Source organism: Herpailurus yagouaroundi, unplaced genomic scaffold (assembly GCF_014898765.1).
Source record: "Herpailurus yagouaroundi ecotype Mexico unplaced genomic scaffold, PumYag 77, whole genome shotgun sequence".
NCBI classification, from domain to species: domain Eukaryota; kingdom Metazoa; phylum Chordata; class Mammalia; order Carnivora; family Felidae; genus Herpailurus; species Herpailurus yagouaroundi.
The window spans coordinates 20,112,360-20,129,449 of record NW_024412388.1 but is presented as its reverse complement, the minus strand read 5'-3'; the positions used below and the strand labels follow the sequence as shown (position 1 = coordinate 20,129,449).

General features: G+C 44.0%; 1 protein-coding gene and 1 long non-coding RNA gene across 4 annotated transcripts in view; one reads left to right on the top strand and one right to left on the bottom strand.

Moving 5' to 3' along the window:
- ARID1A (AT-rich interaction domain 1A) overlaps window positions 1–17,090 on the bottom strand; it is a 69,321-nt gene that overhangs the window by 29,977 nt on the left and 22,254 nt on the right. For all 3 annotated transcript variants that reach the window (XM_040466017.1, XM_040466011.1, XM_040466027.1), the window contains exons 2-4: window positions 13,623–13,835; window positions 11,817–12,269; window positions 10,519–10,635 (exon numbers count right to left, since the gene is read on the bottom strand). In XM_040466017.1, coding sequence (XP_040321951.1) covers window positions 10,519–10,635; window positions 11,817–12,269; window positions 13,623–13,835 — 783 coding nt within the window. The remainder of the gene's footprint in view (window positions 1–10,518; window positions 10,636–11,816; window positions 12,270–13,622; window positions 13,836–17,090) is intronic.
- LOC121023863 (uncharacterized) lies at window positions 128–2,567 on the top strand. Its single transcript, XR_005787524.1, has 2 exons — window positions 128–192; window positions 2,411–2,567. It is a non-coding gene; the product is annotated as an uncharacterized LOC121023863 (long non-coding RNA).

The window sequence follows — 17,090 nt, the reverse complement described above, 5'->3', positions numbered from 1 at the left end:
GAAATGCTTTTAAGTGCCAGGTAAAAAAAAGAACCAGTCCTGACAACCCTGTGCAGCTGAGGAGTGAAGACAAGTTTGGCTGCAAAAGATCCCAGCTCATCTTCTTATAGCAATTTCTGGTCTAAGCAATGAGCCACCAGCTTCCTGTAGCAAGACTGGGGACCAACTGAAGAACAAGGTCAAATCCAACAGGTATAGTATGCTTGGTGGGAAGGAGGTACTTCCTGCCAGTCCTCCATAGGGTACTGACCCCAGGAGCCATCACACTAGAAGTAAGGCTCAGTTAGTTTTCAGACTGAAGTTGTTCCGAAGAAAACAAAAGGTACTAGCAAGAGGAATCTGTGTGAGACACACAGGCAGGAAGCAGAGCTGAGCCACCAGCGACTAGAATAGAAACAGGAAATGGGCCCAGGAACAAGCATACAGTAATGTGCTGCAAGCAGCACAGGCTCCGGCAGGCACCAGGCAGTATCAGGGCCGGAGCAGCGTGACTGGGATGGAGAAGCAGATTGGCTAGCCCTGCCAGAGAACAGGCGTTCTAGAGAAGGGGCGGCTACTTGCACATGGTACACGCTGCTCTGAGCAGTCTGGGCAGATATGACGGAGGGGGTGGGGATTTCCTTTCTGAGACTTTTTGAGAGCACCTGGGCTACAATTCAAGGGGAGCAAGCACACACAGTCAGATATAAAGAAAACAGGTCACCAACCTCAGAAAAGCCCAGCTTCTCTGAGTACCGAAAGTGCTAGTGGCATTTTTGTCAGCCCCTTGAAAATAAGCCATCAAAAGCCTAGGCAAAAACTGTTGGCCTGTTTCCTTTCACCATGAAATGTGACAAAAGGCAACACAGTGTAAAATTTTAATCCTTCAAGCATTCCAATTTTTTTAAGCCTTCAGAGGATTTCTGTCACTCCCCCCAGTAAACACAGATGACAAAACGCTGGCCCCCGAGCTCACGTGGGCAGCAGGAGCCCAGGGCTGCTCAGCACAGGTGTACCGAGGAGCTGCCTCGCACAGGTGCTACACGCAGACCTGGTCCCTGAGCAGAGGTCCCAGGCCACCATGAAGAAATCGGGAAAAGTCCCAGAGAACGTATTGCAGCTAGGTTTTGAAGCCAAAGTAGGAGTTTGCCAGGCATTAAAGAGAGAGAAGGGAAGGTGACTGGGCAGTCATCGGAAGCAAGAAGACACTGGCAGGAAGGACTGGGAGTTGTGAGGAGTTTGAGGCACACCTGAGTGGCTGGGGACGAGGCTACACAGGTATGCTGGGAGCTGTGGCTGGTCCCACAATGAATGGGGTCTGGCCTGTAGGCATGGAGAGCCAGGGCCCCCAAAGCACCACAAAACAACGGGTGGTGGTCTTCCATTCCCACCCCACACACTCAGAGATTATTTACAGTTTACTGGACACAGTCAGTAAAATTCATGTATTCCAAAGTCCCCAAGCTTGACATTTCATTTGAAAATTTTACTCTCAGTTCTCAGGGTCTAACTCCTTGCTGCTGCTGCTGCTTCTTTTCTTTTAATGTTTATTTATTTATTTAGAGAGAGAGAAAGAAAGAGGCAGAGAGAGGCAGGAGAGACAGATTATCCCAAGAAGGCTCTGCACTGTCAGCATAGAGCCAGACTCAGGGCTCAATCTCAGGAACCATGAGATCATGACCTGAGCCAAAATCCAGAGTCAACCAGACGTTCAACCGACTGAGTTACTCAGGAGTCCCCCTAACTCCTTGTTTCTAAACCATTAGATAAATGAATCACCTGGGGATCTTGTTAACAGTGTTGGATTCAATAAAGCTGGGTGGGACCCAAGAACCTGCATTTCTAAGCAATTTCCCGGGTGATGCCTGTGTTGCTAGATACAGGACCACATTTTTTCAGTAGCAAGGCTCTGATTAACATCACCATTAATCAGGACACTGTTCTCTAAGAAGAAAGGCACAAACAGGGTTTGCTCCCATCTAAGTCAAGGGGAACAAAAGAACCAAATTTGAGTCAACTTCCCACTGTTTGAGGCAATTCCCTAGTTGGTTACTTCCTCCAGCAACCCTGCGCCCTATCAATTTGGGCATGTTCCCTCTCCCACCCCTCCCTCCCCCCCCCAGCTGCCCTTTTCACAACTCATCGGTGCTCCATGACAAGGAGGTCTGGAAAAACAGAAGTGAAATGGCAATTCTTTCAGGACAAGCCTGGTAAATGTTAAACGACAAAGGGGTTGAGGCTTCTGGTTAAACTTGAAGAGAGAAATTCAGATTCTCCAAGCCTTTCTTCTGCTGTGTGGGATGCTAGAGGAAATATTTCATCTGAAATATCAGAGAGAGCTGGATTCAAATCCTAGTTCTGACCCTTAGTTTCTTCTAACATAAAAAAGGAGTGGTTACTCATTACATTTCAATTCCTGCTCTTCTAGGAGGATTGGTATTGCCTATAGCTCCTTTCCTGGCCTCACTCCTACCGTCTTAAGATCTGGATGCTACAGAAACAACGTAGTTCCCTCCCATTTCTTCTTTCTAGATCACTGTAACCCAAGCTCCGAGCAGTCTGACAGTAGTAAAACATGAGTGCTAATAGCTATAGTGTTATTAAGTAAAGTCTTAAAAAGGGCTTGAAAACCCAGGTGATTAAAAAAAAAAATCTGTACATAACTTAACAGACATTAAAAATCCTAATCCTATTCTCCACCTCATTCCCAGCATCCATAACCTCCATTCCTACCTAATGAGAAGAAACAAGTATGATCCAGCTCTTCAACACTGGCCTCTAAGACTTCTCCAGTCAAGGGTACAGTGTCCTTTGTGAGCTAACCCAGTGAGTGCCCTTGATGCCTTTTTTTTCACAACTCTTGAGAGATAAGTCTGTTTACACCCTCCTAATATTCTGCCAGCATCTTCAACCTTCTTCCTATCTACAGTATACACATGCGGGTCTTCACATGAAGTGGAGGAATTTGGGCTGATTCAGCTGTCACCGCCCCCACCCCCCAACACCTTTCAAGAGTGTTCTTTACCTTTATACCTTTCCCTGAATTTCCTTTTCCTCCAGCCCTCAGAAACCAGGTCCTCTCCACACCTAAAAAGGATCCCAATAACCTGCTTCATGACAGATCCCACTTTATATTCCTTGAAATATAAATTCGATGTGGACCATTCCCCCTTGCCTTTGGCTTCCATAAATATGACACAATCCTGGTCCTACTCAGAGCTCACCAGCTATCTGCTGGGCGCTTCTACCAGATGACTGCAGGCATTGTCCAGGGCTCCATCTGACTCTTCTCCCCATAAGCCATGGGCTGGGAGGCCTCCTTCAGGCCACAGTTTAACTGTTAATCACTATACACACAGCTCTCCAATTCTATCTAGTCTCAGCTCTTTCCCAAGTTGCAGTCTCCTCTCTCCAGCTAGCAACTCAGCATATGTTTTTGTCTTGTTTTTTAAGTAGGCTCCACACCCAACGTGGAGCTTGAATTCACCATCCTGAGATCAAGAGTAGGATGCTCTGGGTGCCTGGGTGGCTCAGTTGGCTAAGTGTCCGACTCTTGGGTTTCAGCTCAGGTCATGATCTCATAGTTTCATGGGTTCGAGCCCCATGCCAGGGTCTGCACTGACAGTGCGGAGCCTGCTTGGGATTCTCTGTCTCCCTCTCTCTCTCTCTCTCTGCCCCTCCCCCAACTCACACTGTCTCTCTCAAAATAAATAACTTAAAAAAGAAAAAAAAAAAAGAGTAGGATACTCTATCAACTGAGTCAGACAGGCACCCATAAGTATTTTTTTTTTAAGTTTCACTATATGGAACTTAACTTCTCCCCCAAAATGAGTTTTCCTTTTAACTTTTCCGTCAACGAGATCTTTCTCCGCACACCCTTCAAGATCATTAAATTTTCTACCCAGTAGAAGCCACTTTCTCTCTCAGATCTATACATTTTTTCCTGCATACCTCATAAATGGGACTACTTGGCTATGCAAATGAGACAAAGGGGTACAACTCCACACCTCTCACCAGAATTTTTTCAACAGTTTAACTGCTGCCCTTGCTTCCAGACTCTCCCCTTTTCAAACCACACTATACACGAATGGATTACTTTTTATAACATTAGTTTTATCACGTTACTGGTCTAATTCCATATCTAGTCTGCAGGCCTGTAAGATCAAATCCAAATGGCTTACTTGGCCCACCAGGGTCCTAATCCCTTTAATCTAGCTTTCCTTCCTGTTACTGTCCACCCCCTGGAAGCTGGATCCTGACCAACCCCCTAATATCATCTATACTATACCCCACCCCCACCTGGCCTCTGCTCAGGCTATACTTTTCTTTTTTAACCACCCAAGTATCTCCATATCTAGGTCATTCTAAACTTCTGCCATGATGTCTTCCCTCAACTATGTAGACATAAATGACCACTGACTTAACCAAACTTGGCAGTATCCATTATGACATTCAGGTATACATTCTTCTACCTGTTTTACTAATGAAACAGAGAAGGATCCTTGAGGGTAGCAACCATGTCATATTCAGAATCACAGGCTGCCTCAGAAGTCATCAAAGTCTAACCCTTGTCTAATGCCTGTCTGCCTTCTATAGAATGCCCACAGCAAACAGTGTGCTAGCTTTTACTCCAGGGACAGGAAACTTACACACTTTTTTTTTTTTTTTTAATATTCTCATCCTCCAGATCACAAAAGAACTTGAATGTCACACTTGGCCTTAAACCTACAGGCAACAGGTAGCCAGAGGCTTTTAAAGCAGTAATGTTAACTTGCCAGATTTGACTTTTTAAGATGATTACAATGAGGACAGACTTGGAAGGAAAAGAAGTAGAACAGCTGGGAGTCTGGGGGGAAGACACTAGGTGAGAAGTAACAGGGGACTTAAAAAAAAAAAAAAAAAGGCAATGGGTAGGACGGGGGAAACCAGATCCAAAAGCCATTTCTGAGGTAGACTGGGATTTGGTGGCCAACTTCTAGAAGGGCTTCAGTGACGAGTGCCACAGAGCGGAGAACTCCCAGGGTGGTGTTGGCAGTGCAAGGGCTGCCCTACCCCAGGAATAGACTGCACTGAGCCCACAACTGTGGGCAGACTATTTCTCCCAAGTCTCTTTTCTCTCCACCTTTTTCAAGTCACAGCCTTCCCTCCAGATCACCAAGAGTCAAACTACAGTTTAAGTCACCATTGTTATTCAAGTTACCATTGTGGCTTCCTAGTCTTCTGATTTTTTTCTTCCCCTTTCGAAGGGCTACCTAAGCTCACTATTATTCAAGTATGGTTTTTAGAACTCTAGCACCACCTGAGAGCTTGCTAGAAATGCAAACTGTTAGGTCCCACTCTACACCCAGAATCTCTGGGTAGAGGTCAGTAATCTGTGTTTTAATTAATCTCCAGATGATTCTTAGTGCATGCTAAAGTTTGAGAAGCACTGATCTAGCTAACCTTTCTAGATCTGGATTTTCAATTCTATATCTATTTTCCACCGCTGAATGGAAATTGTATTCCAAGTAAAATTTCAAGACTAAAATGTAAATTTACAAATGTGCCTCAGTAAGAAAAAAAATTGGGAAGCATTCTCTAGGGAAACCACATACACTTGAATGAATCACTTAAACAGAAGCTTTTATTTATTTATTTATTTATTTTTAAGTTTTTATTTATTTTTGAGACAGAGACAGAGCATGAGCAGGGAAGGGGCAGAGAGAGAGGGAGACACAGAATCTGAAGCAAGCTCCAGGCTCTGAGCTGTCAGCACAGAGCCCGACGTGGGGCTTGAACTCAGACTGCGAGATCATGACCTGAGCCGAAGTCGGACGCTCAACCGACTGAGCCACCCAGGTACCCCAAACAGAAGCTTTTAAAGCTGCAACTCCTAGCCATTCCCAGAAATGATTATAATCAAAAGTCAGATACCAATTTTGAGACGAGACCCTTAAAGATTTTGCCCCAAACTAAAAAAACCCCAAACACACCCATTTTGTTTGCTTGTTCACCCATCCCTTACAAGAACCTTCTTCTCTTTTTTTAAATGTTTATTTATTTTTCAGAGAAAAAAACAAACAAACAAACAGCAGGGGAGGGGCAAAGAGAAAGAGGGAGACACAGAATCTGAATCAGGCTCCAGGCTCTGAGTTGTCAGCACAGAGCCTAATGTGGGGCTCAAAACCATGAACCGTGAGATCATGCCCTGAGCCAAAGTCGGATGCTTAACCAACTGAGCCACCCAGGCACCCCAAGAACCTTCTTACCATAAGGTGAAGTAGTTGCTATTTTACAAGACAGATGACAAACCCTAACCCCACTTCTTCCTAAGGCCACTGTCAGGAAGCACAAATAAATTAATCCATCCTCTACCATGGAGTTTGGGCTTTCCTGTAACAGGTTGTGATACCTGCCTTGCCCTAGTAGTGAAAACAACAATCTTATAATATGGTCAAGCTGTCCCCTGTCAGACATACACTTTGTGAATGAACAATATAATAGATGCTGCTCAGTGGAGCCTACTTTATGCCAGGCACTAGGATGCCAAGGAACAAGACAGTCAGCCCTCATGAGTTTGTGTTAAATAAGTAACACTTATTTAAATTTGAAATTACACTTGAGAAAGATACTGACGAAAAAACATGGGTGCTAAGACAGTCTATTTTAGCAAAGGAACCTGACTGACACAGTTTGGATTAGTGGATTTCTACCAGGGCTGCAAATCACAGTCACCTGGGACAGCCTCTAACCACAGCAAAGCCCAAGCCCCACCCCCCACCAAACAATTCAGAACTCTGAACCCTGGCCACTGGATTTTAAAGATCGTTTGTTCCCCAGGCATTTCTGACCTGCAGCCAAGGTAGAGAACCACTGGTCTGGGGCATCATGTGATAGATATTAGGGGTAGATAGGTCATTAACACAGTGCCTGCCCTCCAGAAGCTTACCATCAAGTGGAAAAGACCCAAGTAAGTAGAGGTATCAGCAAATTGCTCTAGTGACATGAAGGAAAGAAACCTCAGATATTGGATAGTGTTTCCCTTGGTACAAGGATGGGGAAGTGATCTCAGAGAGCTACATAAGGTGCTTTTACCTATGTCAGCAAGGTTTGCTTGCTAACGATGGGTCCTCAGGCTGAATCATTCTTTGTATCTTTTAATTTTTTTTAGTGTTTATTTATTTTTGAAAGACAGACAGACAGACAGTGAGCAGGGAAGGGTCATTCTTTGTATCTTTTAATTTTTTTTAGTGTTTGTTTATTTTTGAAAGACAGACAGACAGACAGTGAGCAGGGAAGGGTCAGAGAAAGGGAGACACAGAATCGGAAGCAGGCTCCAGGCTCTGAGCTGTCAGCACAGAGCTTGGTGTGGGGCTCAAACTCACAAAACTGCGAGATCATGACCTGAGCCGAAGTTGGACACTTAACCGACTGAGCCACCCAGGAGCCCCTCTTTGTATCTTTAATAGGTCTTAAATATTGCAGAGTTGTTTTATTTATTTATTTATTTATTTATTTATTTATTTATTTAGCATTTATTCATTTTTGAGAGACAGAAACAGAGCACGAGTGGAGGAGGGGCAGAGAGAGAGGGAGACACAGAAGGCTCTGAGCTGTCAGCACAGAGCCCAATGCGGGGCTCAAACTCGTGAACCGCAAGATCATGACCTGAGCCTAGGTCAGACACTTAACCGACTGAGCCACCCAGGTGCCCCTGTTTTTTGTTTTTTTAAATAAAAACTGACTTCAGTCCGTGAGGGCATCGCAGAAGTTATTTAAGCTGAGTTTTGACACTTGATTAGGAAGGAGTTTTCTGAGGAAATAATCTTAAATATGTAGTCTGAAATATGAACAAGAATTAGGAGGAAATGTGTATTAGGCAAGGGAAGGGTCTGTGCAAAGGTCCAGAAGCAGAAAAAAGCATGGGGCCTTATAAAAACTGAGAGGAAGTCGACAGCAAGGCAAAGAGCAAAAAAGGATGAAACAGAAGTTCTCAAAGTGCCATCCCTGATCTAGCAGCATCAAGTGATTTGTTAGAAATGCAAGGTCTCAGGCCTCATTCCAGATCTAAATCAGAAGAGGGGGCAGCCTATGTAATATTAAGGATTTTGGATTTTATTCTAAGATTAATGAAAAATAACTGAGAGGTTTTAAATAGAGGGATAACATAATCAGGATAATAGCAGCTAAATGGTCTGGCATTAATAGCTGAGCAAAAACTCCTCAAAATCTAATTTTTGTAATAATCAGGATCAGAAACCAAAATGAGTCTTTAAATCAAGGGTCACAATCATAATGCTTTTAAGGCTAAGTGGGTAAGGTGAATGAGCGAAGAGGGTGATGTGGAAAACTGGAAAGGCTGCCCTCCAGTCAGCTGCTAGCTACTGTTCTGGAGCCACACACAAAGAGGTGCCCCCTAGACATCTGCTGAGTGAAGGAATACACTGGGAAACCTAGGGATCCCTGACACAACCGCTTAAGAAAAGAGAGGGCCCCTTCTAGGGAATCCCAACTTCTCCTTTCTTCAGATGTGACGGTTTCCCAGCCTGGCTAGGCAAATCTGGCATCAAACCAAAATTTCAAAGAATAACCACCTTTTGTTTCTTAGTCCAAGTAGCAGAGGGATAAAAAGCAATTCAACAAACAAGATGCCAATAACCCAGCCAGCTCACCTCCCACATAGAGCTTCTACCACAGAGCAAATGACCCATTTGGATGAATCTATAGTAGAAGCCTGAGCTTGGGAATGCTGCTTGTGATAGGCTGCCCAGGAACAATCCTCCCCTGGGCCCACAAAGCTGCCAGCACCCTCCCTTCAGCAGGTCAAATCAGAAGCTCTGGCTCAAGGCTCTCAACCGTTAGAAGACATGCAACATGTTTGTATGCTAGGCTTCCCAGGACTAAAAAACAACAAATACAGTTCTGTTGAAAGCCTACTAGGAGCAAGCAGAAACTTTTTGACGGGGAGCAACTTAAAGCACCGGCAAAAACCCACTGATTTGGTTTCTTGCCACAGTAGCACCTCACCAAGATTTACCTACAGACCACAGATGATGAGGGAGTGGTTACACATTTCTGACTGAATCAGGTTAAAAAACACGTTCCAGTGAGGTTCAGGATGCAGAAAAGGATTGCGACAGACGTTTGTGAAAAGGGAACAAAAAGGGACTGCCTTATTCAGACCCATCCTCACCCAGTTCCTCAACTGAGAAAGTCAAGGGTCTCAGACTCCCATCTGACAGTGGCTACTTGTCCTGGCCTGGGATGCCTGCACAGCAGGTACCCAGGGACTCCGCAGACCTTGCCCTACTCAGGTCATGGCTCAGAGATCTTCAGGGGAAGCCTGAGAGGCTTCATGATGAACAGAGTTCCTGCTTCCTACCTCTTCCTTAAAGATCCAGAAACCATTTTCTCCCAAGTCAGAATAACTGAAGAGACAGGCTTCAAATCTGAGTAGAATCAAAATTTCAAAAGACTTTTATCTAGATACATGTGGCTGAATTCCTATTTACTAATAAATGAAGCACGATTTGCCATGGAGGGTTTGATACCTACTGTCTTAACTAGATTTCAGAGCAGCCCATTTTATTCCTGTGCCCAGATTAATTTTCAGAGTCTGACTGACTTGCCTACACATAGCACCAGAGCTAAGATCTGGGGCAAATGTTCCCAGAACCAGTCTACTGTTAACTAGTTGGTGCCATCTCTCAGGTATCATGTAGAGTCTCTATGCCCTCAGAAGTGACGATGATCGTATCTGACATTTATGTAGGGTCAGATATTCATAAGCACTCTATTTTAACTTATCTCACGTTAGTAACCACCCCACAAAGTGGGTACTTTAAGGTTCATTTTACAGATGCAAAAACTAAGACATGGCAAGGTTAAGTGACTTGCCCAAGGCTACAGTTAGTGGCAGAGTCAAAAGGTAGACTGAGTAACAATGGCTCCACAGCCCAAGCTCTTCATCAGCAGACTGTACTGCTGTTCTCAGGATACAGTCGGTCCATCCATAAACACCAATCAAGCATCTGGGCACCAAGCACTTGACTAGACAAAAGCACCTATTCACACAAAACAACCAGAAAAACTACTTTTACTCAGTCTATGCTCAATGCAATAATCCATGCTGAATGCACCCCCAGATCATACTTCCTAGCTAAACACTGAAACAAAAACCTAACAATTAAGCCCTGAAAAGTAAGGTGAAAACATCCCTGAGACTTCTCTCCCCTTTGGTGGAGAGCACATAGTGCTTCCAACATCTTCATCATCTCTGTCCCTCACCTGGCCCATGCCGCAGAGTCCAAGATTTAAAAAACAAAACCCCAAACCAAAAAAACTCTAAATAGAGATCACAAACTTATTCTCCAGGCAGGGAGCCAAAACAGACATTCCACAAGGTCAGTCCATAAATTCCTATTTAGAATTTTCAACCTGAATTCAAGGAATAGCTCATTGTTTATTTAGGTCATACCACCAAAACACCCAACCAGAAACCAGTTTTCTTTGCTTTCCTCTCTGCCCCAACATCTTTTAGAGGCTGGCAAGAATACTCACAGGCAAGCTTGAGGGTCTTGACTGAAGACTCAAGTTCATATCTTCTTGCCCTCCCTTACTGGAGGTCATTGAGGGGGCTGAGGATGCCTGAGACCCAAATGAATCTTGAGATAACTCCTAAAATAAGAAAACAAAAGCTGTGAAGGCCTGGTACTGATAAACCAGGCAAGCTTGCTTCATGGTTAATGGGCTATGGGGCTGTCTCACAGAGGCCCAGTGAGAACAAGAAACTGCCCAATTGCCCGCAATATTATCTGAAGGCAGAAAAATACAAGGTGTGGCTCTTAAGACACATGTCAAGGAGCACCAGGTGATGTACGGAATTGATGAATCGCTATAATATACATTTGAAACTAATAGAACACTGTGAACTAATTGGAATTAAAAAAATAAAGTTGTTGGTTGGATTAAAAAAAAAAGGACTTGTCAAAATGGATGTAAGACTCTTTCTGAATGGCACTGCTGACCATTTATCACCACAGAGTGTTGTTTCTTCGAGTTAAATGTTGAAGTATGGCTAACTATAATTTTATGTATCAAGGAATGAGACTAATTAAAAAAAAAATCCCTCTGCATTAAAATGAGTCCTGCTTCCTTCAAAGACATTGCCTTAGGATGAGATACTCATTCCAATAATGCTACCAATGCACAGAATCTTTAGTGGATCTGTCACCACTCGGTCATTTCTTCTCTTTTTTGCTTTTTAAAGAATAAAACCCAAATTGTTATTTTTAAGCTTTATCACCTACCTTGTTCACAGACATGACTACAAATGAATGTTAGCTATTTCCTAAAATCAAATCCACCTTCAACAAATGAAAGGACTTGCCACCATGGAGAATATTCTAAGCTATGTGATGTCAGCTCTGATGGCGGTTTCAAATGAAGGGGTCCGAAATACCTTGAGCAATAGCAGAATGTAATGGCAGTTGGAATGAATGTACAGTACAGCCTCCCAAAGCAACTGTATTTAAAAAGACCAAACTCACTTAGATGTTCAAGTTCTGAATGCTAGTATAAAAAAACAAAAACAGTCCCGTTACCTTTAATTTCTTATCCGTCTATGCAACTTTCCATTGCCCTATTTCTTCATCAGTAAGGAAAGGTACAGGTTTTTATGCAGTTAAGGTTATGCCTTTATTAGTTCAATCAATCCAGTTAGCATGTTTACCCAGAGTTTAATTGGTTTTTAAGTGCACATTTGAGAACCAATTTGTATGGCAAAGTTCTCGGGACAACCAATCCCCGAGTTGCCTGTAGTCACATGTAGGGAAGGGTGAAAGGCAGAGGTGCCTTACCTGCGGTGGAGGGAAGCGCTGCTGGGAATAGGCAGTTTGCTGGGACTGCTGAGACTGGGGCTGAGGGTATGCAGCCTGCTGGGAGAGCGTCGAGGAGGCTGGCTGCTGAGGTTGCTGCTGCTGGTAGGGAGACTGTGCCTGTGGCTGTGAGTAGGGGGGCTGGCTCTGGGGGTGCTGCTGCGTCGTGGATTGCTGGGAGGGGTATGGAGTCGGGGACTGCTGATGTGGAGGCTGGGATGGCTGCTGGGAATAGGGAGGCTGAGAAGACGGGAGCTGTGGCGGCTGAGACTGCGGCTGCTGCTGATAGGAAGGCTGGGCGTGAGGGTTCTGGGATGGTGGCTGCTGGGAGTAGGGTGGCTGCTGCTGCTGGGGGTGAGGACTTTGCTGGTTGTAATATGGAGTCTGGCCCTGTTGACCATACCCACTGGGGCCTTGTTGTCCATAAGGAGGAATCTGTAGGAAAGGAAAGGATACTTTTAGCACAGACTCTTCTGGATGAAGAAAGGTATTCTGTCAGAAGCTACGCCCTAAGGATGGGTATAGAAAGCAGGCAAGCCAAGCCTCCCACTTAGAAGGCCCATGGTTTCTCCTACCATCCCTCTCTCAACTGAGCCAGGAAGGACAGCCAAGCTGGGTTACTAGTTGGTTTGTTTACAAGTAGAATGCATTCATCCACAGAAAATTTACACTATTTAATATTTGAGCAACTTACAAGAGTTCAAGAGCAGCTGTTTTTACCAATGAACCTACTCTTTTTATCATGGCCTAGACTGTTTTTGTAAGTGCTAGGAATCTGCACCCTAGCCACAACGAATAGTCAACAGCAGCCTGGCTCAGCCAACTGAAAACTGGGTTTAGTAACCCAGACTGTGTGCAAATCTCTAAGCTACTCGGGCTCTCTTTTTCATTTAGTCTTCATTCAAAAAATATCTGAAAGCCTACCTGTTTACTTGTACGAGGCATGATTCTAGGCACTGGGGATATATTTGGTAAGCAAGCAAAACCAAAAAACAACAAAAAACAACCAACCTAATAATATCTACCCATCTTTTCCTCCGTTTGCTCATTGGAAAAAAAATCCAAACAAAAGAAAACAAAATAAAACAAACAACAAAAAACCCCAAAGTGACAGTATCCTATTTTCTATATTTAAGAGCATATTTTAAAGTCTTAGAAGTAAAGTTAGGTTTTATATTCTGTCCATCACCATTTTCAGTATGAGTATTACTCAAATATAAATGATAGAAAATGCTGTCAAAACAAAAAAATGACAAAAAAAGATAATGGTGCAGATGGCCAGACAAGAGGAGATGAGGGAAATCTTAGCATTTCTAACAGCACTGTTAGCATCGTCATGGTTCGGTCTTCCCCTTCTCTTCTATTCCCAGTCCCTCCTAACCATTCGTTTTGAATCAGCTATATGCTGAAGGCCTTGGGAAACGTGAAGGGTCTTTTCCATCCCCAGGGCTCAGGGCATGAGGGGCTTTTCTTGGTAGCTGTGGATAGGTGCCTAGCTGCTGCCTTTCTTCCCCCCTTCCCAGAGATCACTAGTCAGTGAATACAAGCAGGCCAGCCAGGTCAAAGAACACAGATCGGTACAGCCTGTGGCCAGGGAGTTTTCCTTCAAGCACACAGGGGATGGTACCCACAACCTTGGCCTTGTAAGCAGCCTACTGGGGCCAAGTGAGTTAGTTGGTCTATCCTCCTTTCAAGAGATTTAGATGCCAGAGACACATTCTGATTCTATAACTCAAGACCAGATCATGGACAGCAACAAGGGTTAAGGTAACTGGAGTCACCATCTACCTGCTGTGCATAAGAGAGGCCGCCCATGGTACTCTGCGCCCGGCCCTGCATGGCCATCGGGTACCGCTGCGGGGTCTGGGACCCATATGGCTGCCCTGGGTACCCATGTCCTTGCTGCGGTCCTGATGAAGGTCCCTGTTGTTGCGAGTATGGGTTAGTCCCGCCATATGGCTGAGGTCTCATCTTGCCCATCTGATCCATTGGACTGGATGGCTACAAAATAAAAAGCATTTCATTAACCTGAAGCTTTGATAGCCCCTGGCCAATATGAACATAAACCCAAGCGTATAGGTCTGTATGCCACATAGAAAAACAGCTACTGTGAAAAAACAATGGTACAGACCCAGTAACCCGTGGGCAAGTCACTTAACCTTCCTCAGAACCTTGATTTTATCATTTGCAAAATGAAAATACCACCATGAAAACATCTTGTATAAGTGTGGTACTACTTGAGATCCAAGGGAAAAACCATGTATAGAGCAATGAATATATGTACTCTATGATGCAGAAAATCAGAACAAAGGCCCTGCAAGCTGGGAGAGGACATTGCTGCTATATCTTGTTCAACACCACCAAAACTAATGCTTCAATACTGTGGTTGGGAATTCAAATACATAAGCATCTAGATGTTTCCATTCTTTAAATAGTAGAATCCCTTTTCTGCATATCTGTAGACCGTTCATACTATGCCACAAGCACTTAAATTTATGCTTTCTTCCAAATGGGTAACGTGGCTAAGTTACAGTTGTTGAGAGCCTTGGGCATCTCAACTGAAAAGTTCATCTCCTTTAATATTCAAGAGTTTGAATGTGTAAGAAGGATTATAACTTTTGTCTCTTTAAAGGACAAGGCATAGAGGTATACCAATAATGGAAACTCAAAGTACAATTCACAAGTATTTGGCTATATGTATAGCTTTCCTTCAGCTCTTTGAGTGACAAGTTCAATCAGCTCATTCACTTTCTGACATAACTCTACCCTACTGGAGCTACATAGGATAGAGCCCAGCATATTTCCCAGCCAGAGATGCCTACCCATATCGATGGGGGGTGGGGTAGAGGGAGTGTCTCTAAACACCTTAAATAGATACACCCAAGTTGAGAAGTAGGCTTGGACCAGACACAAAACTTGGAAACTAAATTTTAATTTGGGAATGGGCAGTAGATATTAATACCCTGGACCTGAAGATCATTAGCTCTCAAATTAAGGAGTTCAGTAGTTCTCAAACTTTAGCCTGCATCAAAATCAGTTAGAGGGCTTGTTAGAACACAGACTGATGAGACCCACACACCTGTGGTATCTGACTCTGCAGGTTCAGGGTTGGGCCTTGCATACATTATCTGTAACAGTTCCCCAGTGATGTTGATGCTGCTGGTCCAGGAGCCACACTTAAGAACTTTAGATTATATCTAGGGTCCCCCTTCCTGTTCCATTATTCTGTAGTTAGTAAATTATTCTGTAATTTAAGGTGTGTAAGACCTTAAAACAACAACAAAACCCCTCTAAGGGGAGGGAGGCACATTCAGATAACTGGTTCTCTGTACATATCTTTCTTGGGGGGCAGAGTACTACATAATTATGTTATAATAGAGGGAAAGTCGAGCTATCATGAGGAAAATGGATAAGACAAAAAGCTACAGAAACTATTCTTCTAAATACCAAGAGGAAAAAAGCTGAGGCAAAATTCTCTTAGGCTACAGCGAAATCTCAGCTAAAAAGGTTAGCAATGATGATGGGAGCACCCTTCAAGTTTCTAAACTACAGTGAATCACAGTAAAACTGTATCCCAAATTACTACTACATGTCAACATTATTAAAGTGTTGTTTCAATCATCCTACATAAACCATTTTTGTTTAAGTCCTGCCTCTGTGTCAGAAGCTCTAAGAAAGCTCTCAGTCATTAATTTTGGAGCTACACAGATTCTTTTGGGGCTTTTTAGGAAATTCAGATTTAACAACAATTGGACTAGTGAGTAATAAATGGCATGTGGCCTTCCCCGGATACACCTGGCAGTGAAGCCAAAACACCACCAGTCCTCCCCATACAGAGCTCAGGGGCTTACGCAGCTAAGTTATGCCACATATAACGACCAGATCCTCATCTCATCCCAAACTGCAGCTGCTCTCCATGTGTCTCCCAGGTGACACCCTCTTCCCAGGTGAAGAGACTACATTTACTGAACAGGGAGACCAGCCCACTCTGGGTATCTCTGTCAGTCCAGGTCTCCCCACAACACAAGAGGGGCAGTCATTACCATGGTTACTATGGAGCTTCTAGAGCAGCAGCTATCAACCAGGGCTACCGATCAGAATTTTCTGTGAATTTCACAAATGGAATCTCTAGGGAGAGACGCAGGCACTATAGAGTCTGCAAGGGCTTGGGCCCACCCACCCCCTCCACCCCTTAAGATCCTTGGATGATTCAGATGTGTACTACTGAGATCTAGACACACTGTCCGATCAAATTTTCTGTGACAGGTGACTATTAAGTACTTGAAATATAGCTAGTGTGACTGAAGAACTCGATTATTTTTATTTACTTTTAATTAAATTCATATAACCACATGTGGCTAGTGACTATCATATTGGACTCCACAGTTCTAGAGCAATGCCCACAAATCATTTTCATCTTTCCCTGTCCAACAATAGCTACAAACTCCCTGTCTACATCCTGGACACTATCACATAGAAAGAGCAAAGAATGTAGTACATCTACAGACTTGGGTTCAAATCCTAACTCTACCACTGTCTGACCTTGAACACAAGCCCATCTAAACAGTGACTTTTTCATCTAAAACGCACACAACACACTACACACAGTGCCTGGTATTTAAATGCCCAATAAATAGTAGCCATTATCAATAATGACAAATAGTGCTTCTGCCTGGCTCCAAAGCCCTGCACAACGTACTCCAGTTCTACACATTTTTTCATCCTCACCCCAAAATTCCCCACACAGATACAAGCCCGGCTCCACGCAATGGTACCCTGCCCTGCCCTCCTGTCCACAATGGATTCCACTAGCAGAAACCCAACCCTTCAACATGAAGCCACTTCCCATTCTTCCGCACAGTCTGATCTGTCACGTTTCTAAACATCCTATGGCAAATTCCGTCAGAATCCTAAGATATGGCACTTAGTTGTCTAATTAACTGACTGCATCTCTCAAGACTACGTTGTAGGAAGCCAGAGATCGGGTGTTTTACCTTCAGAGTCGTCCCCCACCCTGCCCCACCACCACAGACCCCAAGTGCAGAGCTAGGGCAGTATAATTTCACTGTGCCAGGCTGCCCTACTGTAAGAAGTAGGCAGGGGCTACTCTGGGGACAAAGTCCAGATCAAACCCTCGAACCGTAGGGTCAGGGGCATACCCTGAACCAGGTTATGACTTTGAGGGAAGAAAAAAAATGTGGATTGAACTGGAAGAAAAAAAGAGGGCAGGGTAGAACAAACAGCTAAGGGGAAACA